The sequence below is a fragment of the Glycine max genome, chromosome 1 (genome assembly GCF_000004515.6).
Source record: "Glycine max cultivar Williams 82 chromosome 1, Glycine_max_v4.0, whole genome shotgun sequence".
Lineage (NCBI taxonomy): Eukaryota > Viridiplantae > Streptophyta > Magnoliopsida > Fabales > Fabaceae > Glycine > Glycine max.
Genome location: NC_016088.4, coordinates 45176802 through 45203884, shown reverse-complemented (window position 1 = coordinate 45203884; position 27083 = coordinate 45176802). Strand labels below are relative to the sequence as shown.

The window sequence follows — 27083 nt, the reverse complement described above, 5'->3', positions numbered from 1 at the left end:
TCTTTTTCATGCTTTTTAGGTTTTTTTTATATAGTTTAAAATTAATATCATAATTGAAATTGACCAAAGTGTTCATATAATTATTTAGAATTCGTGCATTGAATTAAGCTTACTTTGAAATTCGTGATCCAATATGCGTATGCTAGTTTATATATATAGAATTAGTTATATATTTGTTTATATTAATATTTTATGTAAATAATATTGTAGAGTTGTTATAGTATGATTCCAAAAATTATTAAGTGTTGGAGTTTGAGAATATTATGGTTAGATTTGATGAACATGTGTATGTTGTACCTTATGAATATCATTAAGAATGTTATGAGATGTTAAATTGTGGGTGTGATATTTGGTTGTGAATAAGTGGATGTGTTTAACACTTGATGTTACAATAATGATATTGTGAGCTGTGAATTATACAATAACTCGACCAGTGTTTATGTACAGTGTTAAAGAGAAAGTATAGGTTCCTAGTTAGGAACTAGTGTTAAATTGTAGCGCAATGTGTTAAACTTGTTTGAAACATGAGTGTGAGGTCGTGGTATTGTGTAATTCATGAGCAGTGTTTATAAATGGAATATGTGATGAATTGTGAAATAACATGTTGCTTTGAGATTATAATATTGTTATTGAGATTGAGTATAAGTGTAAAGTTGAACATGTGTTAATTTGTGAGATACGTGTAAACATGTGATGGTGGATTGTGACACTATGAGATGTAAAGTTGTGAATGCGTTTTGGTTGTGGATAAGTGTGTAGTTAACACTTGATGTGACATTACTTGTGTTGTAAGCTATGAATCGTACAATAACCCGACCATTGTTATCTTGAGAAAAGCGTTGATGCGCAATGTTAAAGAGAAAATGTAGGTTCCTAATTAGGAACCGGTGTTAAAGAGAAAATGTAAGTTTCCTATTTAGGAACCAGTGTTAAATCGTAGCGCAATTGTGTTAAACGTGTTTAAAACACGAGTATGAGGTCGTGGGTATTGTATAATTCATGAGCAATGTCTGCATGCAAAATTATTTTAGGGGTTGGACCTGAATCAGGAGGGAGAGGCCTTGAAGGACTCTTTGGAGTGTAGGTCTTGGGGGTCACCGGGTTTGAGTGCTCCTTTAAGCCTATGTTGATCCCATATGGTTGGAGCATTCTCGCAAAACATCGTGACCCTAACTGGTCTCCCTATGATCTTACTTAGTGAGAGTGACCTGACAAACCCATTGTGTAGTGCGTCTTGTTATGTACTCCTAAGCGTCCCAGGGTGGTTTTTCACTGACATGGTACCACATTGCATATAGGATTGAGTCTTAGCATAACTGTTGCATACGCTTGCTAATTGTTTATTATGAAATTGATGTGTTATTATGTCTTGATCGGAGTGTGTGATTCTTGTATAATGTGATTGATGATTGAAAGGTAAATTTTGAATGACAAAGTGGTGGAATTATGTGAGTTATATTTAAGTAAGTTTTATTTTCTTTATATGATATGTATATCTAGTTGTCTTGCTTCTCTATTAGTTAGGAATGTGATAACTCACTCCCTATGTGTTGTTTGTGTTTGGATCCTGTGATGATCTTGAACTTTGTGTTCGGGGGAACAAATGACTAGGTGAAGTGCTTTAAGAAACCTTGTGTTGAAGGACGTCGAGACACAATGTTCTAATATGATATGACAATTGGGGTATAGGGTTTTATATTAACTGTATGAAGTCTTAAACAGCTTTGTTTGAGCCTAGATGACTTTATTATTTATTTGGATAAGTTTGAATATGATGTAGAAGAAAGTGAATGTGAGCCTTTTACCCCTTTGAAAGACTTGTATTTAAAAATGTTTTAAAAATACTTTTAATTATTATTTGAATTTTTATTCCTTTATTAGTATATATATATATATGTGAGGGGTAGAGGGTGTCACAAATATATATGTATTACAACATGCCGACAAGTAAGTAACAAAAATGTTTCTGCCAATGCTAATAGAAAACTTCCCAGGCAGTAATCCAATCACATTGAATTGCAATCGATCCCCAAACAATTATAGAATATATCTATACTAAGTCTTATAAATGAGATGTATATGGAAATGCCTATTGCGCCCATGCTCCAGGTGGTGACACGTGTCCCCCTGCAGTTAACAGAATTGGAATTTTGTAAATTTTCTAAGATTGACATGTGACCCTACAACTGTTCATTTCTCCCGTGCCTCTTCCTTTCTTTCTTCTTCTATGCCTAATTCCATTTCTCTCTTTATTTCTCACGTGCCTCTTCCTTTCTTTCTTCTATTTTCTTCTCTTCTCTTCCGATTCGAACACAACCAGCCACAACCCGCTTCAAGCTTTGGTTGCTCCACATGCCTCCTTCTCCAGCCTTCTCTCGTTGTTTCCTCTGAACTGCGTTTCGTCATTTCCTCACCTTCTCCCATTTGCTTTTTTTCTTCATTTTTGTGGTCCGTTTCTTCCAGCTTCACTTGCCGTTGAGTTTTCCCCTTGCTGAGGTTTTCCATTTTTTGTTTGCTACACGAGGTTTCCTCCGTGCTTTCTTTCTTCTCCATTTTTGTGGTTCGTCTCTTCCATCTTCACTTCCAGTTTTTGCTTTGGTTTTCCGTTGAGTTTTTGTTGTTATGCATGTTTTCTTCTTAACTAATAGTTATTTTTTTCTTACTGATTTTTCTACTTTGTTTTTGGTTCCTTTTTAATCTTTCCGCTTACCAGGCTATCGACGAAAAAGCATCCTGCAAGCAAGTTTTTTTCCCTTTTCCTGTTTGCATACTTGTTTTGGTATTATTTGTCTCTATTTGCAAGGTCTTAATTTTTTTTTTGTTATGCATGTTTTCTTAATAATAATTATTTTTTGTTATGTTGTTGTTCATTTTTTGTTGAGTGGAAAAATTTTGACTTTTGCTTCCCGTCGTGCTTGGTTTTGTTGCTGTGCATTTTTTCAATGGCAAACGAGGTTTTTCTTTTCTTTTCCTGTTGTTCTTCTCATGCATGTTTTCTTTTTGTTCTGATGCATGTTAAGTTTTCGTTTTCCTGTGTTTTTGGTCCTTTTGCTGTTGTCCATTTTTTGTTGAATGGAAAAGTTTTGACTTTTTCTTCCCTTTTTTATAATTTTATTGATGGTCTAACTTTTATCCGATTTCTTTAGAATTAATTGGGTTTTGATGGTTTTTAATTACAGGTTTCTTGGTGCTGTTTGTGCATTATACATTATTATCTCTACATGTTCTGATGAGATACGCTTCCATTATTATCTCTACATTGGTGCTTTTTGTGAGCTGTTGCATTTAGTTTTGTTGAGCCTATTTGAAGTGCCCCTAAAACCCTGTTTGGATCAACTTATGTACTTAACTCTTATAAAAGTTGTCTCATCTAACTTATGGGAGGAGTTTTATTCATTTTACTTTCTTATTTTCTTCTCTTACAAGTGCTTATGAAGGAGGTAGTCTCAATCGGGCTTAAATCACCATTTTTGCCAGATTTTCCGCTTAATGATGGATAGACATCGCACAAAGCTTTCTTCCAAACTTGCTGATATTGGATGCTTTAGAAGATATTGTTGTTGGTCTGATTTTTATCCGATTTCTTGAGAATTTTTGTTGTTAAGCATGTTTTCTTCTTAATTGATAGTTATTTTTTTCTTGCTCATTTTTCTACTTTGTTTTTGGTTCCATTTTTATCTTCCCACTTACCAGGCTAACAATGAAGAAGCTTCCTGCACACAAGTTTTTTTCCCTTTTGCTATTGTGCATGTTTGTTCCGGTACTATTTATCTCTATTTGCAAGATTTTAATTTTATTTGTTGTTATGCATGTTTTCTTCTTAATAATAGTTATTTTTTCTTACTGATTTTTCATCTCTTTCTTTGGTTCTTTTTTATTTTCCCGGGCTATCGACGAAGAAACATCCAGCAAGCAAGTTCTTTCCCCTTTTGTTGTCATGCATGTTTGTTTTATTACTATTTGTTTCTATTTGTAAGGTTTTATTTTTGTTTGTTGTTATGCATGTTTTTTTTCTTAATAATAGTTATTTTTTCTTACTGATTTTTCAACTCTGTTTTTGGTTCCTTTTTATTCTCCCAGGCTATCGACGAAGAAACATTCAGTAGACTAATTTTTTTCCCTTTTGTTGTTATGCATGTTTGTTTCATTACTGTTTGTTTCTATTTGCAAGGTTCTAATTTTGTTTGTTGTTATGCATGTTTTTTTCTTAACTAATACTTATTTTTCCCGGTTGTGACATTGATCTTGGCTACCTAATATGGTATTTAACAATGGAACTATGCATGCTTTACTTTTTCAATAATATCTCTCTTTTCTTTTCTTTTTTTGGCTGATATATTGCCTGTCTCGGATTTATTATTTGTGGTAAATTTTTTAATTTGCACTGATAATGTGTTTTCATTACACAGGTTTCATTTCTGTTATGTAGTTTTCATAGTCCTTTTCTCTTTATGCCTTTGATTGTATTAGTGCGCTTAAGATTACCAATTTACCATCTGATGAGTTTTTTCGCTTTTGTTGTTATGCATGTTTGTTTCGGTACTATTTGTCTCTATTTGCAAGGTTTTAATTCTGTTTGTTGTTATGCATGTTTTCTTCTTAATAATAGTTATTTTTTCTTACTGATTTTTCATCTCTGTCTTTGGTTCTTTTTTATTTTCTTGGGCTATCGCCTAAGAAGCATCCAACAGGCAAGTTTTTTCCCCTTTTGCTGTCATGCATGTTTGTTTTATTATTATTTATTTTTATATGCAAGATTTTATTTTATTTTTGTTGTTATGCATGTTTTCTCCTTAACTAATAGTTATTTTTTCCAGTTGTGGCATTGATCTTGCCTGTAGTCTGATATGGTATTTAAGACTGCAGGCAAGTTATTTTCCATTTTACTGTTGTGCATGTTTGTTTCGGTACTGTTTGTCTCTATTTGCAAGGTTTTAATTTTGTTTGTTTTTATGCATGTTTTCTTCTTAACTAATAGTTATTTTTGCTTACTAATTTTTCCGGTTTGTTTTTTATTCCTTTTTTATTTTCTCGCTTACCAGGCTATCGACGAAGAAGCATCTAGCAGGACATTTTTTTCCCTTTGGCTATTATGCATGTTTTTTTCATTACTATTTGTCTCTATTAGCAATGTTTTAATTTTGTTTGTTCTTATGAATGTTTTCTTCTTAACTAATAGTTATTTTTCCCGGTTGTCACATTGATCCTGTCTGATATGGTATTTAAGAATGGAACTATGCATGCTTTACTTCTTTTTCAATAATATCTCTCTTTTCTTTTTCTTGGGTGATATATTCCCCGTCTCGGATTTATTATTTTTTAACAATCATGATTTTTAGACACTCCATCCTCCTTAATTTTATTTTGTTTTCTACAATCATTCTCCTTAAAATGTTAGTCAATATCTTTCATTTTTCATTATTGCTTTATCACATAATATCATCTTTCATAGTTATGTTTTTGTCTCTTGTCAATAACATGATCGCTAATATTGTTATAGATTTCTATTTAAACAATAATTTTCTCCTGAAGTGGATTGATTATCCATTTAATTTGTTGTTGTCCTATGTTCTAGATTGACCCCTGAAGTAATTTTTAGATTTTAGAGTACTGATAATATGTTATTTTAAGTAATATTTGTTTGACTTTGGCCGCTTGAGATTATTAGTGATATTGTTCATGTTGGTCTATTTTGTAGTCTCCCAAAGATGTTCTACTAGAGGAAAAAACTCCCATATACTTGTCTTCATTGAAGATCTTTTCTTCATTTACCTTCTTCCACCCATCATCTTCAATTCCGGGTTAGTTCACTACTCTAGCTTCTTTTTTATTATTTTCCTTATTCAACTTTCATTTACATGTTGAACTGCATAATTTAAGTTGCATTATGATTTGGTGGAAGCAATGATTCCAATAGTTTAGGGAAATCAATAGTTGTATTCGTTGAACTGATACTTCAATCAGAATGCATTTAATTGAATGACTGTGTCTGCTTCTCTTAGACTGACTTCAATTTCAATTTATTCTTTAACTATTCCAAGTTCCAGGTGAAGAAGAAACAATTTTCCTGCACTTATATGACTATAATTTTCTTTGCAGTTGGTACTTTGATATCATTATCTTTTTTAGACACTCCATTCTCCTTAATTTTATTTTGTTTTTTACAATCATTCTCCTTAAAATGTTAGTCAATATCTTCCATTTTTCATTATTGTTGTATCACATAATATCATCTTTCATAGTTATGTTTTTGTCTCTGCCAATAACATGATCACTAATATTGTTATAGATCCCTATTTAAAAAATAATTTTCTCCTTAAGTGGATTGATTGCCCATTTAATTTGTTGTCGTGCTCTATTCTCGATTGACCCCTGAAGTAATTTTTAGATTTTAGAGTATTGATAATATGTTCTTTTAAGTAATATTTGTTTGGCTTTGGCAACTTGAGATTATTACTGATATTGTTCATGTTGGTCTATTTTGTAGTCCCCCAAAGATGTCCTACTGGAGAAAAAAGCTTTCATATACCTGTCTTCATTGAAGATCTTTTCTTCATTTACTTTCTTCCACCCATCATCTTCAATGTCGGGTTAGTTCACTACTCTTGCTTTTTTTTTAATTATTTTCCTTATTCAGCTTTCATTCACATGTTGAACTGCATAATTTAAGTTACATTATGATTTGTTGGAAACAATGATTCAAACAATTTAGGAAAATCAATAGTTGTATTCGCCGAACTGATACTTCAATCAGAATGAACTTAATTGAATGATTGTGTTGCTTCTCTTAGAATGACTTCAATTTCAATTTATTCTTTAACCATTCCAGGTTCCAGGTGAAGAAGAAGCAATTTTCCTGTAATTTTATGACTATAATTCTCTTTGGTGCAGTTGGTACTTTGATATCATTTTGCATAATATCACCAGGTAATTGAAGTCATCAACTAATGCTTCTTTTATAAATTGCATTACAAAGTAGTAACAATTCCTATTTGGTATTCAGTGCCTTTGTGTCACAATTTGATTATAAATCTTATTTATTTTGAATAGGTGTCATACACTTTTTTCACAAATTGGACATTGATTATAAATCTTATTTATTTTGAATAGGTGCCATACACTTCCTCTGCTCACTCTAAAACTGCTTATGATAGTATTAGCATGCAAAATCCAAAGAGGTAGAAAATAAATTATTGGTTTGTTGAGTGGGGCAAAAAAAATGAAGTTTTAAACAAGCACATGTCTTCTTTCTACCCTCTCTTAGTTTCTGTTATTTTTTGTTTTGTTTAATTATTATTATTATTATTATTATTATTATTATTATTAAAAATAGCAAAACTAAGGACACAATTATTGGAGCCTCCAAAAGTATGCTGCTATTTATATTGTTTATATCATACTGCAATTTTACATTTTAAATCATAAAGTGTATTGTTGTTGTAGGAAGCTAGATTAGATATATGTGCAAGCATTCTCCTTTTGACATCTTAATCTGAATGTGAATGTCAATTTTCCATCTTGACAATATCGGTATGATATAGTATCATCCAATTGGATGTGAATGTCAATTATGCATGCTTGTGTTTCACTTCTTATATTTGTTGTTCGGAGACTTGCGGTTGATTGATGTTTTGTTATTGTTGAGTGTGCCTTTTTTTGGCTATTTTTCCGAATTTGTTTTTGCTTCTTTGCTGGCTTTGCTAAGCTCGCTTTGTCTTTCAGTTTGCATTTTGTTAGGTGTTCCATTTGGTTGTAACAAGAGTAAGATAATCCTTTTCCAGTGATGGTGTTGGATATTTATGCATGCTTGCTTTTCCTCTGTTCCTGTTTGTTGGCACAACAGAGGTTTAATTTTTCCTGGCTGATATTCATGTGTCACTTTTATCTTCTTTATCCATGATTCACTTGGGGAGGATATCACATTTTTGTGTTAATTCCTCATAATGTTTTTCAGTGTGGTTGTTATAGGCTGATCGGATGAACAATAGAAATGATGCACAGGGTAGCAGAAGCTCTTGATGCTAATGTTAAAAGGTGGTCAAGTGTGAAAAAGGAAACTTGAGGGTGTTACCAAGAAAATTACTATATGTATGTGTAAACATTCTAAATGTGTTTAAGCTCATTGCATATGTTGAGATTGTTATGCCTTGATAGATATGAACTTGCCATGAATCTTTCTTTTTTTTTTTTGCTTACTCTCTTGAAAATATATCATTTTTAAAATTGAGCTTATTGCTATAAGAATTTGGTTTGGTTACCAAAAACGAGAAAGGCAATATTGTTTGCAATATATTTCTTGGTGTTGTAAGAATGAAGGTTGGTTCTTTGTAAATATTGGTTTAGAAGTATGTCTATTTTCTGTGTTTTTTTCTTCTTTTGCTCTTTTAATATGATCCTTCTTTTTTTGAACTTCTACTTTATTCATGAAATTGCACTCCATTAATTTTTGTTCAACATCAATTGTCTTCAGGGCAAGTATTGAAGCATATAAATCTTGGGGACTATTTAAGTCCTAGAGTTCCAAGCTTGAAGGGGTGCTTTGGACAGAAACCAAACGGCGAAGTGAAAGCTTCCTCATTAAAATTACTTGCCCACATTATGCAATTCCTACAAAGGTTAGTTAGATTCTTTGTGATATGGAAATACTATCATAATTTTCAATTGTTGTTAACATTGGTTTGGAAAGAATACCGCGCTTTTCAATCTGTCGATTGTCTTTTCTTTGGAATTATTTTACATACACAGCAACTTTGCTTCTAATGTTTGATCTAACCACAGCTTAGCCATGTCATAACTTCCGTTTTCAAATATTATTCCTCATTGTGGATTTGCATAATTATATAGTGACTATGGAAGTCTTCAATTATATAGTAACTATTTTTTGAATCTATTTGTGCAGGCATGAATTCAGACTTAAGCATGATGATTGGATGAACACGGCAAAACCTGATCTTCATCCTGGTGTTTCAGCACAATTGCATGAAAAATTTGAGGTATCTGATGCAGAGATTGAAAACTCTAAATCTGTTAGAAGTGAGATGTGTGCCGCTGTAAATTCGCTTTTGAAGGTAATTATTTGACACCATTTTGCATCCTACTTTCCTCAAGTCCTTATTTAATGAAAATATTTGTGCTATCTCTGTTTTAAATATTATTAAATCTAAAGTTAATTAACGATTAATCTCAAAATCAACCTATAAGATCAAAACCTGTAAAAATACGTTGAAGTCTCACTAAAAAAACCAATCTCATTCCAATAAACTCATAAGCTAAATAAACAATTATAGGTTTCAAAAATCAAATATAATTATCTAAATCAACTTTATACCAGCAAGACTAACATATTTTATATATAATGCATTATTATTATTATTATTATTTAGTTATACCCAAAATAATGAGAGGAACACTTACTTCTATATTAGTGAGTTTTTTTTTCAACCATGTATTTGTGCGTGTTATTATTATGATTATTATTATTATTACTCAAGTCAAGTGATCATGACTATGCTAGGGTGTTGTCTAGGATGTTCCCATGATTTAAATTTGTCACCATGAGCAAGGCAACCACAGGATTTGAAGAAGTAAGTGTTCCTCTCATTTTTCACTTCAATTTTATTTTATTTTAATTTTTTATGCTCTGTTACACTAGTTGGTTTTTTTTTTTTGTTTTGGGGATTCGGCAAGTACATGCACAAGAAATTTCAGAGCAAGTCTGATTTTTCACTTCAATTTTATTTCATTTAAATTTTTCATGCTGTGTTACACTCGCTGCGTATTAATTCGCAATTATCTTTTTTGTTTTGGGGATTTGGCAGACACATGCACAAGAAATTTTAGAGTAAGTCTGATTTTTCACTTCAATTATTATTATTATTATTATTATTATTATTATTATTATTATTATTACTCAAGTCAAGTGACCATGACTATGTTAGGGTGTTGCCTAGGATATTCGCGTGATTCAAATTTGTCACCATGAGCAGGTCAGGGCAACCATGAGATTCAAAGAAGTAACTGTTCCTCTCATTTTTCACTTCAATTTTATTTTATTTGAATATTTCATGCTCTGTTACACTAGCTGGTCTTTTTTGTTTTGGGGATTCGGCAAGTACATGCACAAGAAATTTCAGAGTAAGTCTGATTTTTCACTTTAATTTTATTTTATTGTAATTTTTCATGCAAGCCTGATTTTTCACTTCAATTTTATTTTATTTTAATTTTTCATGCTCTGTTACACTCACTGCGTATTGATCCGCAATTGTCTTTTTTGTTTTGGGGATTCGACAGGCACATGCACAAGAAATTTCAGAGTAGGTCTGATTTTTCACTTCAATTATTATTATTATTATTATTATTATTATTATTATTATTATTATTATTATTATTATTATTACTCAAGTCAAGTGACCATGACTATGTTAGGGTGTTGCCTAGGATATTCGCGTGATTCAAATTTGTCACCATGAGCAGGTCAGAGCAACCACACGATTCAAAGAAGTAAGTGTTCCTCTCATTTTTCACTTCAATTTTATTTTATTTGAATATTTCATACTTTGTTACACTAGCTGGTCTTTTTTGTTTTGGGGATTCGGCAAGTACATGCACAAGAAATTTCAGAGTAAGTCTGATTTTTCACTTTAATTTTATTTTATTGTAATTTTTCATGCAAGCCTGATTTTTCACTTCAATTTTATTTTATTGTAATTTTTCATGCAAGCCTGATTTTTCACTTCAATTTTATTTTATTTTAATTTTTCATGCTCTGTTACACTCGTTGCGTATTGATTCGCAATTGTCTTTTTTGTTTTGGGGATTCGACAGGCACATGCACAAGAAATTTTAGAGTAAGTCTAATTTTTCACTTCAATTATTATTATTATTATTATTATTATTATTATTATTATTACTCAAGTCAAGTGACCATGACTATGTTAGGGTGTTGCCTAGGATATTCTCGTGATTCAAATTTGTCACCATGAGCAGGTCAGGGCAACCACAGGATTTGAAGAAGTAAGTGTTCCTCCCAGCTTTGTAAACACTTGTATGAGTATTTCCTGGTTTTAACGGTTGTGTTTGAACAATGTAGCTATGGAGAGTAACATGTAATTCTGCATCTATGATTTAGAAGGCTGATGGAACTGTTATTCTACAATCAATATTTGCTTTATGTTTGGAAATTTGCATTTTGAATGTGGTTCAAATTATTCTAATGCAAACTTTTTGTTGTTTTAGCTTGGAGCAAATGCCATATTGGCAGTGTCTCTTGCAGTCTGAAAAGCTGGTGCTACTGTCCTGAAAGTTCCTCTTTACAAGGTATTTATCCATGAGCTATGGTACTTGATCATCTCAAATGAAAATGCAAAGGGAGGGAACAAAAAAAACTCAGCTAATACAGAAAATATAAGCAACGATTTATTGTCTGACACACATTTTCTTGAACTACTTGCCAAGCCTGTTGAGAATCTTTTCACTGCTAAGATACAATTGGAGAAGAGGGGAGTAGAACGATCTGTGGGAGCATTATGTTTTGGTTACTGTTCTTGGCAGTGGAACATTCAACATATTTTTGTTATTTAAATTTATATTGTGTAGAAGACCAACTACTATATCTTTACCGTTGCTCTTTGTTTAACCTTTGTTAGCATATAAATTAAGCTCCAGTTATTTTGATTCTCTGCCATAAATTCAAAATTTTCTAATTGGCAGCTAACCTTTTTGCGTACCTTGAACCTAATCATTAAAAATCTTCAAATCACAAAAATATGTTTTTAAAAATTCTAAATCTTAGAATTTTTGACTTTTTTCTTGGAAAGCTTGATTTAGTTACTTTAATCAAATTGCTCAAAGTATTTCTTGCATTACTAACTGCAGATCTAGAAACAGTCCAGAAATATTTAGGACAAATTTTTGTATAGATGTCTATCTTTTTACAAGTCACATATTATACTGATCATTTATCTGACAGACTACCTTTTTTGTTGCTTCTTTTGTGCTTGGATGTATCAATATCATACATGTGATGTGCCTTTGCTATTTACAGGTTCAGAATCTACATAGAATTAAATACAATGGAACAATTCAAGGTCTAAAATATATATGGTGAACTTAAGGTTTTCATGGGCTGTTAAAAAAGAATGGTACTAATAATTGTCCCAAATTCTGCTGTCCAGTTCTTCAGTTATGAGCAAGCTTTCAAGTAAGATTTGCTTTAGATATACCCCGATGTACTGCACTTTTATGATGATAAATTTGTAATGATGAGATTTTGCCATCCTTTTGTATTTTAATTTTTTCAAAACAGTTTTCTCTAAGCATGGTCACTCTTTTGGCAAAGTAGTTTCAATTTTTATATCCATGTCTTACATATATAGCTCTTTCTCCTCTTTTGACTAAATGTTTCTTTTCTGGTAGAGGTATACTGCATGATTATTGTCTCATGCTCATTCCAAATAAATCTTTGCGTGAACTTTACATAGTTTCTGAAATTCCAGCATTTTTATATATCCAAGATTAATGCATGGGAGAACTTACAAAAGGTCAAAGCTAAGGCATGGAGTTGTTGTCTTCTTCTTCATAATAATAGAATTAGTGATAAGAGGCTGCCTTTTCTTTTGCTTGGCTTCTTAGCTAAAGGAAAATTAGAAAATAGAATTAAATATTGTGGTTCTTGAATCTTGATTTATTGACTCTAAGCGTTGCTTTAATTTGTTCCCTTATGTTTGCAAAAATAATGTACTATGTCACCAAAGGGAATTTAAATAGTGTAATGGAATTAAAAATATAGCAGAAGTTGAATCCAATATGAAATGTTATCTTAATATTTTTTATAAGCCTGCAGTAATCAATATTATTGTATTTTGTTTATGAAATGTGGTTTGATCAGTGAGGCCAGCTAACCAATTTGAAGCCCTCGTGGTTGTATAGGTTTTTTGTTTTTGTCATAAATATGCCTCCTATATAAAATTAGTCATGTATGCTTACGTGTGCAGCTGTGCTACTAATATATTTTGAGAAATCTTAATTACAAGATAAAGTTGTTCATGTACTAAGCCAAAGCGTGGTTGCCTAGGATTATTATTATTATTATTATTATTATTATTATTATTATTATTATTATTATTATTATTATTATTATTATTATTATTATTAAGTGATAGGATATTCCCGTGATTCGGATTTGAAGAACTAAGTGTTCCTCTCATTTTTCACTTTAATTTTATTTTATTTTAATTTTTCATGCTCAGTTGCACTACTAGCTGGTCTTTTTTGTTTTGGGGATTCGGCAGGTACATGCACAAGAAATTCCAGAATAAGGCTGATTTTTTACTTCAATTTTATTTTATTGTAATTTTTCATGTAAGCTTGATTTTTCACTTCAATTTTATTTTATTTTAATTTTTCATGCACACTCGTTGCATATTAATCCGCAATTGTCTTTTTTGTTTTGGGGATTCGACAGGCACATGCACAAGAAATTTCAGAATGAGTCTGATTTTTCACTTCAATTATTATTATTATTATAATATTAGATGACCTGCAATTGAGAATTACTGTTGTGCCATCTTTTTGCATCCATCATAGTAATTAGTTAATTATAAATATTAATTAACTTTCTTCATAATTCACTTGTGAATTTAATTTTAAGTCTATATTGCAATTAAAAAAAGCTTGCAAAGTAACTTAACAAACAATAAACAAAACCTATTACACTAGATGGAATCATTTTGAATGATATCACTAAGATTTCTCAGAAGATTATTTCCTGACCTCTCACTATGGCATCATATGAGGATGGTAACAATCAATTAATTAGTAGTAATTTATTGGTTTTTTGGGCATTTCCGCTTCAAGCTTTGGTTATTATTTATCCTCTTTTGGAGAATCTTTCAAGCTATGTAACTAGACATTAAATGATTGCAATCAACATATGACAATCCCTAGAAGATTAGGCCCCTCTGTTAAGTAGAATGTTATCGTTCTTGATATTGGAATTGGGGAAAAATATGTTGTGCAACCTTGATATAAATTCCTTAAAGAAAGTGATTTTTCTCATGGTGATGAAATCTCATTCTACTACAGGCATCATAAATAAATTTGGAAAATTATTATTAAAAGTCGAAAGGGTTGGAAAAATAGTGATAGTGACTAAATTAAGTTTAAGTTGTTTGTTTTGTTTATTAACATTAACTTGATCAATGAGTAATCTTGTTCTTTTTTTTTTGTTTATGCAAACAATCTAATTAATATTACATATATTTTTATTTTCATACTATTTTTCATTTTAAGACTATGTTATAAAATAAATAAATATTCCTACAAAATAAATTAATGACCCGTGAAACATACAGTAAAACTGATTCATGCACAAAAATATAGTTATTGTTGTCACGATCGTTTCAAAAGGTAACCACGCTGAAAGAGGTAACTTAAGTATAATTAAAAACTATGGACATGTGACCATATCTTGTCTATATTTATATGAAAGCTGTCCATAGGTTGGACATATATGAGCATTTTGTGTCAAATAATTTCTCCACCTTGCACTCTTTCTATGTTTAGATTTTTATTTTCTAAATTGGGTCACTTTTTCACCTATGGACTGACCGTTCAAAAGCACGAGTGAACTGTTCTAGTTCTATTAAAAAGTAGTAGAATGATGTGGTCGGATACCTTAATAAATGGTGCAATTGAGAGCAAGCTAAGATTTGGTTCTTTATGAATAAATTAATTTCTCCATCAACAGGGGTAGCTCTCTACTGCACCACATCATCGACGGTAATTCTGACAGGCTAGAAAAAAGCCAAAAAAAAAACACTTTTTTATAACTAAGAGGTATTTAGATCTCTTATTTAACACTCAATTAATTCTCTTCCACCAGGTCAATTCATTTTTAGAGTAATGTGGTACATACATATATGACTTCATGCCCGTGCCGAAGATCAAACCTTAAATTTTAATTAACAGACTTAAGTGTTAAACCACTTAATTATATTAATAACTTTTGTTACTCTATCGGTCAATTTACCAGACACTGAGTGTTATAAGCAAATTATTGGCCTATAAATAGTTAAATGCCACAGAAAATTGAATTCAGGACGTGGATAAAAAAGATTAAATCAGAAAGAACAAATCAAAAGAGTGACAAGCATTGAAGGTGGAATTAGAGGTCAGTTGAAGACATCTTGTTGTAAGAATTCTTTTTCATTTTTTGTTCTCTCTCTCTCTCATTGTGATGTTATGTTATTATAAAGGGTCTATTCTTACTGGCATTAAACCATTCTTTTACACCATTAACACATTGAGTACATAAAAGTAGAACATATTATCACAGAGTTTTGTGAATTTCTAATTAAGCGACCAAAAGGCACATAAGCATAGCTCATTCTTTTCCATGGCCGCCACAAGAGTGGGAGGCCTCTCCATCTCTTCTTTGGCTTGTCATCCCTGGTAGCCCACAACAGTTCCTCCTCTCCTCGTCCATCCCTTGCGAGTTGGGGCACAATTTATTAGTTATTACACCTAGGTGTATTGAAAATCTTCTCTTTTTACTTCAAATCACATCACATGTATCTTTCACACCTTTACCTGCTTGAATTTGAAACTTCTTAATTTGTTAAGATTGATATGGCACTTTTATTAGTTCTATTATTGGGATTTATGAGTTGTAACAGGTTAGAAATCTAAAAAGTAAATAAAATAATCAACATAAACATTTTTTGAATAAATATTGTATTGGATTCGGACTTTTTTATATTTCAGAAAAATCATTGATTTAAGGATATACAAAACATTATAGAAATTTAAAGTATCTGACCTAAAATAACCTTTATTTTATTATCTCAGAAATTCCAATTTGATTCTCTTTGGGTTGAGATATGATTAAAATTTCTCCTTTTATATTTGATTTTCTAGGTTATGTTTAGCAAAACTAGCTGAAAATAAAAAAAAAATTAAAAAAATATTTATTAATTAATAATTGAAATCTAAAAAGTTATCTTATTAAATCATAAGAATTTTGAAAAATGATTTGTAACTGAAAAATGTAAAATTACATAAAAGATAAAAATAATAAAATTTTACCTTAAATAAATAAGATTAAAAAAATATCTTATAAATATTTAAGGATAAAAATAAAATAAATATAAAAATTTTAAAGTTAAAAAATGTTACTTCAAATAACAATTCAAAAAATACTAAAAATTATTTAAAAAAAACTTGTTTATCAAACAAATATATAAGTGTTTTAATCCGTAAAAAAATTAAAAGTTAATTAAAATATTTTGTGAACCCACTAAATTCTTAGTGATGATACCAACAATATATTATAAAATGTTGATCAATTGCCAACTATGATATGTATGTCAAACATAAATGATATTTGAAATCTCAATGAAATGGTTTAAAATATAATTATAATAGTCATATTTATAAATATCATATTTGTAGGCTAAAATACTCACGTGATCACTTAACTTTATTATCTTCTAGTTACAATTTAGTTTTTTATTTGTTAAAAGTCATAAAATGGTCCTTTTAATGTATTTTATAGCAAGTTTATCTTTTTTAAAACACTGGCCATTTACGATTTTGAGACAGATTGAATTGATTTAGGACGTCAAATTTATCATATTATATTTATCAACATAAAAATAAGTTAAATAATTCAATTAATATTCAAACAAAAAGGGCATAAACATGCCAAAAATTATTCAAAAATAATTTTCACGGGTAATTTTCTGATTAATTTTAAGAATTTCTTTTAGTTTTTCAGTTATTTTCTTTTCGTTGTTAAAGTTGGCTGATAAAGCCTGTACCCTCCCCACGACATGAAAAACAAAATCAAGAGCAAATTGATACACTAGAACCAAAACATATGGGGAAGCTACACTAATTTAACGCATTAATTAGTAATTAACACATTGAGGCATGCGAAACTATCCAATTTGCATCTGTTTAACGAGAGTATAATGTCCCTTAACTTTTAAATAAAAATTTTCATGAATTTATTTTTCATAAAAAATTTACTTCATTCATTCTCCATTTATTATTTATTTAAAAAGTAAACTAATGTTATTAAAAAAAAACTAATGCTCAATTTCTTTCATTTTTTTTTACAGAAAATCCACTTGATAGATATGACACGGTTGTTTAAAAATTGAATTTTTACATCCAAAAAATATTCATTAAATTCTTTTTGCTTGATACTACTATGTTACGTCTTAGCTTTTTTCACGTGGCTAACGGTATACAACAACACGTAGACTCGTTATTCGCCACATTTTATTTCTAGTTGCAGCCGCAATTCCGCGAAACTGTTAATATATAGCTTTGACTTTGAGTAAAACTGTTTATGTCAGAATTATCTTGAATCTTGAAAATATCACTTTTAAGGGTTTAAAATGAATAAAAACTTTATTATAATTTCAGGAATTAAAAATTTATTTAAATCTTAATTTATTTTTAAAATGAATTGAATAACATTAATTGTGTAATTCATGTAGCCTCATTTAATACACAAGACTTTTAATGTTGCAGTATTATTGATGAGAGAAATTGCAAATTTGCATGTGGCTTGATTAAGATAGCAATTGTGATTGAAATTGTCAAAAGGAGTGAGTGAGGGTTAAGAATCTGAAATGGAAGAAAACGTGAAATTGAAGGAGTCTCCGTTCACTGGACAACAAGAAAAGCCATCTGCACTAATCACTTATTTGTACATTGGCCACTTCTTAGCAAGATGGGGTGCCAGGTTCTTCTTTTACTTCCCAACATTGGCTCAAACTTTTGATTTCAATGCCACAAAATATGATAATGGATTAATTTATACATTATTGTGAGCTGAAATGACTATGACATGAGAAAATTATGTGTGAAATGAAATATAGACCGCATTAGATATGATTTATTTGGCTTGTGATATTCAAAATCGTTGGTGCATCGATGAATGTGTTGCGCCATGTTGCTGCTTTGACTTTTTATTTTTAAAATTAAATTGATGGAGGATCTTTGTTTGCAGAATGTGGGAATTCTCTGTTGGCTTATACATGATCAATATTTGGCCAGAATCGTTGCTGTACGCAGCAATATATGGTGCAGTTGAATCTGCCGCTATTGCTGTGTTTGGTCCCATAATTGGAAGATGGGTTGATAAGTTGTCTTGTGTGAGGGTGAGTCCAAGTTTATCCAAACTTGGTCATTTTGTTTATCCAAATTTTGTCTCCCATATAGCCATGCTCCCCTTTTGCAATTAGTTATCATATTAACTAATTACTTGGGATTTGGAAACTAAACAACGTAAATTTTGTAAAAAAGAATGCAAGAATGCATAAATATATATCCTTGGACTAATAATCTCTCACTTGTGTGCTGTAAAGAATAAATCATTGAGCCATTTTGAACCGATATATAAAAGTTCCACAAATAGCGAAAAATAAATATCAAATTTGCACTGTCTTCAGAGAAGTTATGGGTCTAATTTTAACAGACTACTTTTGTGCAAGGTCAATTTTTTCTCTTTACTTTAATCATCACAAATTCGGATGTAGGAGAAGAAGTCCTTAAGAAAATAACAAATTGAGGACTATGTAAGTGTAAAAATGCTTAAACTTAATGTCTTAAGGTTTTGGTTCCTAAGCTAGTATATGGAATTCCTTACATAAGCTATTGGTTACAAATCTCCCCACCACTGTTTTGGACTCCCCTTATCCAAGTAGCTTTTCATGTACTTTCTAAGAATTATATATTACCAAAATTCAAGGATAAAAAGTATATAGCAATTTCTGAGACAAGTAGCTTTAACTATTTCTAGATTTGCCCCATAATTCCTTTTTATGAAGGTCATGGTGCCTTTAGTGAAATAACTCTACCTGCTTGTTTTATTGGCAGGTTTTGAAATTGTGGTTGGTGACACAAAATCTCTCTTTTGTTATTGCTGGGGGCTCCGTAGTTGCCTTACTTGTCCACTCTTCTTTGAAGTCTACAAATTTCTCCATTTTCATCTTGCTGGTGATCATAATCAATGTCTGTGGCGGCATTGGTGTGCTTTCAACTCTTGCTGGTACAATATTGATTGAAAGAGAATGGTAATATCCTTTAAGCTTTGGTGAGAAAAAGATTGATATTTGATTAAGCATATACAGTAAATGAATGGATTCTTAAGATCAAACATTTAGTTCTCACCATAATATCTTATCAATTTCTCAAGATTTTATAAGTCAACAAATTTTGTGTAAAAAATGATTTTGTTGCCAATGTACAGGTTGTTAGTTATATCTGAAGATCAACCCCCAGAATTGCTTACAAAAATGAATTCGGTTACGAGACGCATTGATCTAAGCTGCAAGCTGCTTGTTCCTGTCATTTCTGGTTTCATAATAAGCTTTGTATCACTGAAAGCATCTGCTATAACCTTAGCACTGTGGACTACTGTCTCTGTTTGGGTGGAGTATTGGCTTTTCACATCTGTATATCATGGAATTCCAGCTTTGGTGCAAAGTAGCCAAAGGAGAATGGAAAGGCTTATACAATGTGATATGGAAATGAACAATCAAACTATGGAGAAAGATAGCTTGCTTCCTGTTACTGATGATGGCTCAGAATTGGCAGATAGAAAAGCCAGAAAAAAAATTTCTGAGAGGATTTTAGAGATTCCCTATATTGCTGCATGGAGAGTTTATTTACAACAAGAAGTTGTCCTTCCTGGACTGGCTCTGGCTTTGCTATTTTTTACTGTACTCAGGTGAAAATTTACAACTATAGCCAGTAAATATTACATGAAAATTATCCTTTTCCTTTTATGCTTAAAATTTCAAATTTATTTATGAATAAAAGAAGTGGACCATATGACACATGAAGTTAGACATGCCATATTTACGAGGGATTTTAGCTGATACTTACATTTTTAACTCTTCAGAAGCTTGTTCTTGTTAAGTACTATGTGATATATCTTAAAGAATTGTGTTAGACACCCAACACTCCAGGACCAGCTGATCTTTTTTTTTCTTTTTCAAAATTCAGACTCAACTAAGGAAGTAAAAACATTTCAAAATAGGTGATGTATCTTTGTCAAATACTTCACAGACATTTCAAAAACTCCTTAGTCCTAACTACATTTTATAATTCTATATTTGAAAATGTTAATTTTGTATTCACTATGTATTTGGTTTTATAATGGTATCATGCTCTACAAATTTTTACTTCCATCATATCTGTGCTCCTTATTGTATTCATGCTTTCTAAGATTCATCAATCTGAGCATTTGTTGCTGCTGTGCATCCATGTTTTACGAAATTACTGTTTTATTAATGATAAAATAAATTTTTTCCAATGTCTATCGACTGTCGATTATATTGTAGTCATTGGCCAATGTCATTCATAAAATTCTGTTCTAAACACACCTTAAGAAACATGCCTTGTATTTCTTTGTTGTCAGTTGGGTATGAAGAGTCATTGATGAAATTCCAATTACTTGCCTCAGCTTTGGAACTTTAATGACAGCTACCTTAGAATGGGAAGGAATACCTGAATATATTATTGGAATATCAAGAGGAATAAGTGCTGTGATTGGAATAGCTGCAACAGTTGTATACCCTGTGCTACAGTCTCGTATATCGACCATTAGAACTGGACTTTGGTCTATATGGTCTCAGGTACAAACTTAGTAATGGCTCTAAGTGTTCTGTACGAATGACATGTTATGAGTGATAATCAAATTTTATTTTCCTTCCTTTCTGAACTGGTATGCAAGACATGTTTCTGATAATAATTAGCATATAATCTTTGTTGTCCTTGTTGATGTATGTTGTGCATGTAGTGGAGTTTCCTCCTTCCATGTGTGGCTGCAATATGGATCCAAAATGGCTTTCTATCATCATATATTTTGATGGGAAGTGTAGCCATATCGCGGCTTGGATTGTGGATGTTTGACTTATCTGTACTTCAACAAATGCAGGCAAGAAATAGCCCTTATTGTCTGAAATTAGTTAATTTGTTTGATGTCTAGCTTTTAATATCTTTGATGAATCACTAAAGTTCTTTTCTTTTCAATCATCTTGACCTGATTTTTCTTTCTTTTCAATTTTTCAAATAGGATCTTGTTTCTGAATCCGATCGTTTGATTGTTGGAGGTGTTCAAAATTCGCTTCAGTCTTTGATGGATTTATTGGCCTATGTTATGGGAATCATAATATCTGATCCACGGGTGAGTTTTAAAACTAAGGCATTCATTTATCACATTTTGAGTGCCCCCTACAACATTCAATTCTTATTGAATTATTTAATAATTGATCTTTGTTCCATAAATAAATGCATGTCTAGGTTTGGCAAGGCCAAAAGAACATATTTCTACTATGTAGTAACACTTTCCCATTAGCCTTACCTTCCAAACAAAATTCATATCTCCAAACTATAGTGCAAATTTATTTGCAACACCATTAACTTTGGTCTATAGTTTATTTCATAAAAGTACCTTTATAGTTTATGCTTAATGAGAAATTTTATCTACTATCAAAAGATAGCTATTGCATTGTATCTGATGCTTAACAAAATTGCAATTGTGTTAAACTTGTTTCTTATTATCTGTCTATTCAGGACTTCTGGAAGTTGACTACAATATCTTTTCTAGCAGTCACATTAGCTGCATTCCTCTACTGTATCCACACATACCATGCACGAAAGCACCTCTTCCACTTTGACCAAGTATTGTGGGGTAAATGTTTTGTAAGAGCATCTTAAGTTGTGAAGTTCAATATTTTTAGATACAATTTTTGTATTCACTTTTCATATCATTTGAAGAAAGAGTTTGATTTCTATACACTACCGGCGTAAAGGATTTTTATACAGTTAACAACCAAAAATCATGGAGGGTAGTATCAGACTTGCACTTAATGGAATTAGATCATCATTATCATCTTACTTCATTTGGTTGACATTTTAAGTTGATCTCGTGCCAAGTGCAACGTGAGTGATGCTATTGAGACTGTTGACATGACCCATGTGATGAGAGGTCAATTAATAACAATCAAAAGATAAAGATTAGGACAATGATATTTGAATACGCCAACAATATGCACATCCCATTGACATTCCTTATTTCTGTATTTCTCTTCTTATTATATCATGATATCAATCATCTCGATCACTTATCTTCTCTGTTTACACCAAAGAGTGTTTAAATATATTTTTCCATAAGGATATCATAACCAAACTGAACTGAGCTTCAAACGCTTGAATTGATGTTGTTTTCTCTGTTTGATCTTAACTAACTTTCTCTTACTTAGGGGTATTCATGGTTCGGACCGGTTTTGATCAAATTTAAGATCCAATTCAATCAAATTTGATCGGTTTGGTTCGGTTTAGTTTTCATAATTTTTTTTAAACCCAACTCAATCCATTCATGAACAGTTTAGTTCGGTTCCGGTCAACAAGTTACTCATTTAAATTTGATCTTTTTATTTTCTTAGAACTATTATTTTATATTATGATTCATCTAAATATCCAATATAATTATCACAATATTATTAAATGTGTGAAAGTAGTAAAATTGATTCATTTAATATCATCAACATAATATTTTAAAATAAACTAATATAAATTAAAACAAAATATTCTTCAAGAAGATTTACTATAATAGTTTGAATCACAACTATTTTCTACGAACTAATTTTTTGCAATAAACTTTGCTGCAATCAGATTTGTTACAATCAGATTTATTAAAATAAATAAATAAAATAAAATCAATTAATATTATAAACATGGCGGCAAAAATAAATATGAAAAAGGTGAAACAAATTACAATGTATAATAATACCTTAATTAGTTTCAATATTAGTCATTCAAACACATGCAGTTCCAACACTTTGAGTTCAATATCAATAGTATTTGAAGTCAAACCAAACAACTCTAAAACTTTTGATAGGTTCAATTCAGTTTTGATTAGATCTATAAATATAAACTCATAACTCAACTCATACATGAAAGGTTTTGATAAGTTCGATTCGATTTTGACCCAAATTATTCGGATCGGTTTAGGTCAATTCGAATTCGCTGGTGACTCATACCCATGAACACCCCTACTCTTACTTTAAAGATCACAAGCATACACTTATCAGATAATTTAACCATCTATGTTTCCTATTTATTTTTATAGAAATCTCACTTAATTTAACCATCTATGTTTACACCCTATGATTTTACAAACTACATGTTTAATAGTTTGTTTTTCCATGGGTTTGGTTTTGTTGTTATCCTATCTTTTCTATTTATAAGATTTATTGGTTTGTTGTGTGTGGGTTTCCAGCATTAAATGTGACAACATAGTTAGGATGTTCAATGTTGTGTTGCTTCGGCAAATCTTTTTTTTCCAAAAAAAAATCTTAATTATAGAATGTTTGGCCAAATACTAACATGATGCATTGGGATATGACTAATCACTTGTTCAACAACAAAAGACCCTCAAAATGAGACATTTTTTTTAAAAAAAAGGCAATGCATCAAATTAGAGATTTACATCAATTATGTTGACACCTAACGTCCCTAAGAGTCTCACGCCCAAATCAACCCAAATTTATTCAGGATGAAAAAATCAAAACATCATGGGATGACTAAGCCAAAACCCACGCTAATGAGAAGGAAATATATACTCGGGTAGCCCCATAATATTGCAAGCATAAAACTGAGAGCAAAAAGGGGTATTGGAATCCCACAAAAAGACTGTCTATTATCCACAATAAAAATTGATAATTTTATCTGCAGAATGATTGCCCTCCCGATCGTTTGCATAAATGGTCTCACAAAAATTGTAGGCGTGATTGTTAACTTCTATTTGACATTGGCTCATTCTAAACACTTATAGCTCGAGATATGATGTAATGTCCTTGGGTCATGTATTCTAGCTAGGACTAATGAAATTTTGTGACTTGGCTTCAAAGCAAAAAATGGAAATTTTGTGACTTTGCTTCTAAGCAAAATCGAACTGTCTGATGATAACCAGAATTCAGTCTTGAGCTCTTGAAACTTTTAAGTGTCTATCTCTTTTAGCTTTCTTACTCCACTAATATTAATCAATAGCATATCTATAACTATAAGACTATAACTTGGTTATATTCAATTGGCAAACATGTTCGGATTTCTTATATTTCTCTGGTAAGAAATTTAAGCTAGCATGACAAAATTGAGCTTAATTTATCTAATTATAATTAGTACCAGTCAATTAATTAAGCAAAAACAATTTTGAAGAAAACTTAATATGAGACAACTAAGTATATGAAAATTGTTCTAATCTTATATGAGAGAGAGAGATTGATTTCTAGTCTTTTGAAATAATTTGAAGTCTGAATAACAAACTTGAATCAGGGGTTGAGGTTGCCGAAGCATACGGTGGAATTCTATAAGTTATTCGCTTACGGTGGAATTCTATAAGTTATTCGCTAAGGAATGGAATTTATATTCACTTTTATCAATTTATGCTAGGTAATACCCCAAATTACTCCCAGAACTATAAGTACTCGTTAATTTAGTTTCTAATATTATAAAAAAAAATGATTCTGGACTTAGATTTTTTGTTTTTTTTTTATAAAAAAAAGGGGCAAAGGAAAGATATATGTTTAAAAAAAAAAAACAAAGAAGCTAGAGATCAAGTCACAAGTTGAGATGAACCCAGCAAAAAACAGATACAAAAAGTACCCTAAGAACCAAGAAAACCAATTCCCATGCACAGAGAGACAAAACCCAAGAAAGCACAAATCAGATGGCCCAAATTTGATTCTGAACTTAGATAACTATCAACAAATTTAGATTCTGAAATTAGCATCACCAGTCAATTTGTTTCCTGATATTATAAAACCAATTATGCTAGTCCTTAAAATTGACAACTATTGCTGTCAAAAAAAATTGACAACTATTATCAATTAGGTCCATGTATTTAACCGTCATCAAATCATTTAGTCCTTCTCATTAAAGTCTAGAATCTAGATAGCAGAATAACTGATAATTATCAAAATCAAGGATCAAATTCTTAAATCTTTAAAAGTAGAGAAAATAAACAATCGACAATAAGGTTTTTTTTTTTTTTGAGTCGCAATAGTTGGCAATAAGTCAAATAACTAATTTCAAGGATTATTTTTTTCATAATTTTGAAGACTAAAATGATTGATAATTGTAATTTCAAGAACTTAGTTTAGTTTATTTATTTCTTAGGAGAGGGTTCTGTTAACATCTTAATTTATGGGTAGGTCTAAACAATGGTGATGGAGTGGCAGTGTTTAATTTTCTCCGCTGGCAGAAATTCCTAATAATCAACTTGTTCAGATTTTTTATTTCCTCTTAGTGGAGAGTAGTAACATCATTTCAATTGCATGGAATTTTTAAGCGCACTACTTTCTTCTCAAATGCACCATGAGTGATGCAATAGCATTGGAGATAAAGCCACTACTTAACTAAATTGCAAGTACATAAAATTGGTTGTTGCTTGTTGACTATTTCTCATGTGGTCAAATTATTTGACTTTATAATAGTATTTCTTTACATTGGAAACAACCAGTTGTAGTTGCAGTTGTGGTTGATTTTTATTTATATCTGTGTACTTACACATCATTTTTAATAATTTAAAACGATTATTATAAATATAAAATAATAATAAAGATACTATAAAGAATACTAATAAAATAAAAAATACTAATATTGATACTATAGTTATTATAAACAATAAAAATAATAATTTTTGTAAATAATGATAATAATAATAATTATTATTATTATAATTATAAATTATAAATAATTATTATAAATTTAAAATAATAATATACATAATATAAGAAACAATAAAAAATTATAACAGTAAAATATTAATATAATCTTAAGAAGAAGAAAAAAAGTATTACTATAACAATAATATAATAGTCTAAAATATAAAATAGTAAAAAAAAACATTAAAAAACGATGATGGTGAACGTAATATTATAATAATGAAAAATTAAAATATTACTTAAAGATATAAGATTTTTTAATTCACGATAAGCATAAATCATTTAATTTAAAATAAATAAAAATAAAATATATAAAACTAATAATATCATCTTAAGAAATGCTATTATAGTAATAATATAATAGTACAACATCTAAAATAGTAGAAATATAATAAAAAAAATTAAGCATAATAAAAAAAAAGGTATTGTTATGATAATAATATTATAAAAAATAAAATTTTAAAATATAAAAAAATAAAATATTTATATGCATAAATCACACTAATACCAAGTTCAGTTTATAATATTTCTGGCAACAAACACGAGGCAAGGAATTTAAATTTGAGTGGGCAAAAAAAACTAAAATCGACAAGCACAAACAAGTCCTGATAAGTGTTCTAGGCATATTATATGTACGGGTTGGATTGATGTGACTCTCCACTCTTCCACCTAAAGTAATAAACAAAAATATCTAGATAACCCATGTGTAAGTAGTTGTTGATTTATTAGGAAGTGTTTTGATTTAGGTCCAGAAAAGGGTATGTGGCTATGTATCTATCTATATAGCAAAATGATAATTGAATTTTTGAAGAACAATGTCTTCAACATGTTTGTGGCTGGATCCATTTCTGACCTAATTTGTTGTTCTGCCGCAACCTGGTTGACGTGATGTGAGTGGTCCAGACAGACACTGTCCCCTAAAATATGCTTCTCTTCGATTTTGTCAAAAGCCAAATTTGAAACATGTGGACAGATATCATTTTGTGCTGTTGCTTTTGTAGGAGGATAAAATCATTTAATTTATTACCTAATTATTTCATTTTGCATAAATTCTAGATGTAGTTTCCTTTGGGTATTTTTAGTGTTATTTTTAATTAAAACTGGAGTTTTATTTTGATAATATGCCTAATAAAGGTTAGCATGCATTAAATATCAACATAAGTTATCGAAATAAAACTTCAATTGTAATGAAAGAGAAAAAAATTAATTTTAGCAATGTGTCGTTTCTAAGTAAAAAGGATAGGGTGTATGATAGATAAGGAGGACAGGTAATTCAATTCAATATTTGGCGATAGAATCGAAATATCCCGTGAGAATCAATTAGAAACGCCCCTTTCA

General features: G+C 30.4%; 1 protein-coding gene and 3 long non-coding RNA genes across 9 annotated transcripts; all 4 read left to right on the top strand.

Moving 5' to 3' along the window:
* The first annotated feature begins 3461 nt into the window (after nt 1-3461).
* LOC121173784 (uncharacterized) lies at nt 3462-7264 on the top strand. The gene is made up of 3 exons (XR_005889155.1): nt 3462-5801; nt 6488-6590; nt 6830-7264. It is a non-coding gene; the product is annotated as an uncharacterized lncRNA (long non-coding RNA).
* Nucleotides 7265-7501: 237 nt separating this feature from the next.
* On the top strand, nt 7502-9063 carry LOC121173783 (uncharacterized). Its single transcript, XR_005889154.1, has 3 exons — nt 7502-8088; nt 8471-8615; nt 8900-9063. It is a non-coding gene; the product is annotated as an uncharacterized lncRNA (long non-coding RNA).
* A 1351-nt stretch (nt 9064-10414) lies between these two features.
* On the top strand, nt 10415-12316 carry LOC106794687 (uncharacterized). The gene is made up of 3 exons (XR_001382885.3): nt 10415-11013; nt 11236-11316; nt 12044-12316. It is a non-coding gene; the product is annotated as an uncharacterized lncRNA (long non-coding RNA).
* A 2591-nt stretch (nt 12317-14907) lies between these two features.
* On the top strand, nt 14908-21814 carry LOC100813172 (solute carrier family 40 member 1). 6 transcript variants are annotated; one of them, XM_041010837.1, is made up of 9 exons: nt 14908-15169; nt 17585-17752; nt 18020-18170; nt 18889-19085; nt 19262-19741; nt 20480-20651; nt 20816-20953; nt 21092-21202; nt 21592-21814. In XM_041010837.1, exons 2-9 carry the CDS (start codon nt 17640-17642, stop codon nt 21733-21735), a joined length of 1506 nt encoding a protein of 501 aa, XP_040866771.1. In that variant the 5' UTR covers nt 14908-15169; nt 17585-17639; the 3' UTR covers nt 21736-21814. The 6 variants fall into 6 exon arrangements, with proteins under 6 accessions (XP_040866771.1, XP_006573390.1, XP_040866723.1 ...); XM_006573327.4 differs by having other exon boundaries at nt 17539-17752; XM_041010789.1 differs by having other exon boundaries at nt 14908-15190; nt 17539-17752.
* The last annotated feature ends 5269 nt before the right edge of the window (nt 21815-27083 follow it).

Coding starts and splice junctions, on each gene's coding strand:
- LOC100813172 (XM_041010837.1), top strand. CDS start 17,640: ATGGAAGAAAACGTGAAATTGAAGGAGTCTCCGTTCACTGGACAACAA. Junction 19,086..19,261: donor ATATTGATTGAAAGAGAATG/GTAATATCCTTT, acceptor GCCAATGTACAG/GTTGTTAGTTATATCTGAAG. Junction 20,652..20,815: donor TTTGGTCTATATGGTCTCAG/GTACAAACTTAG, acceptor TTGTGCATGTAG/TGGAGTTTCCTCCTTCCATG.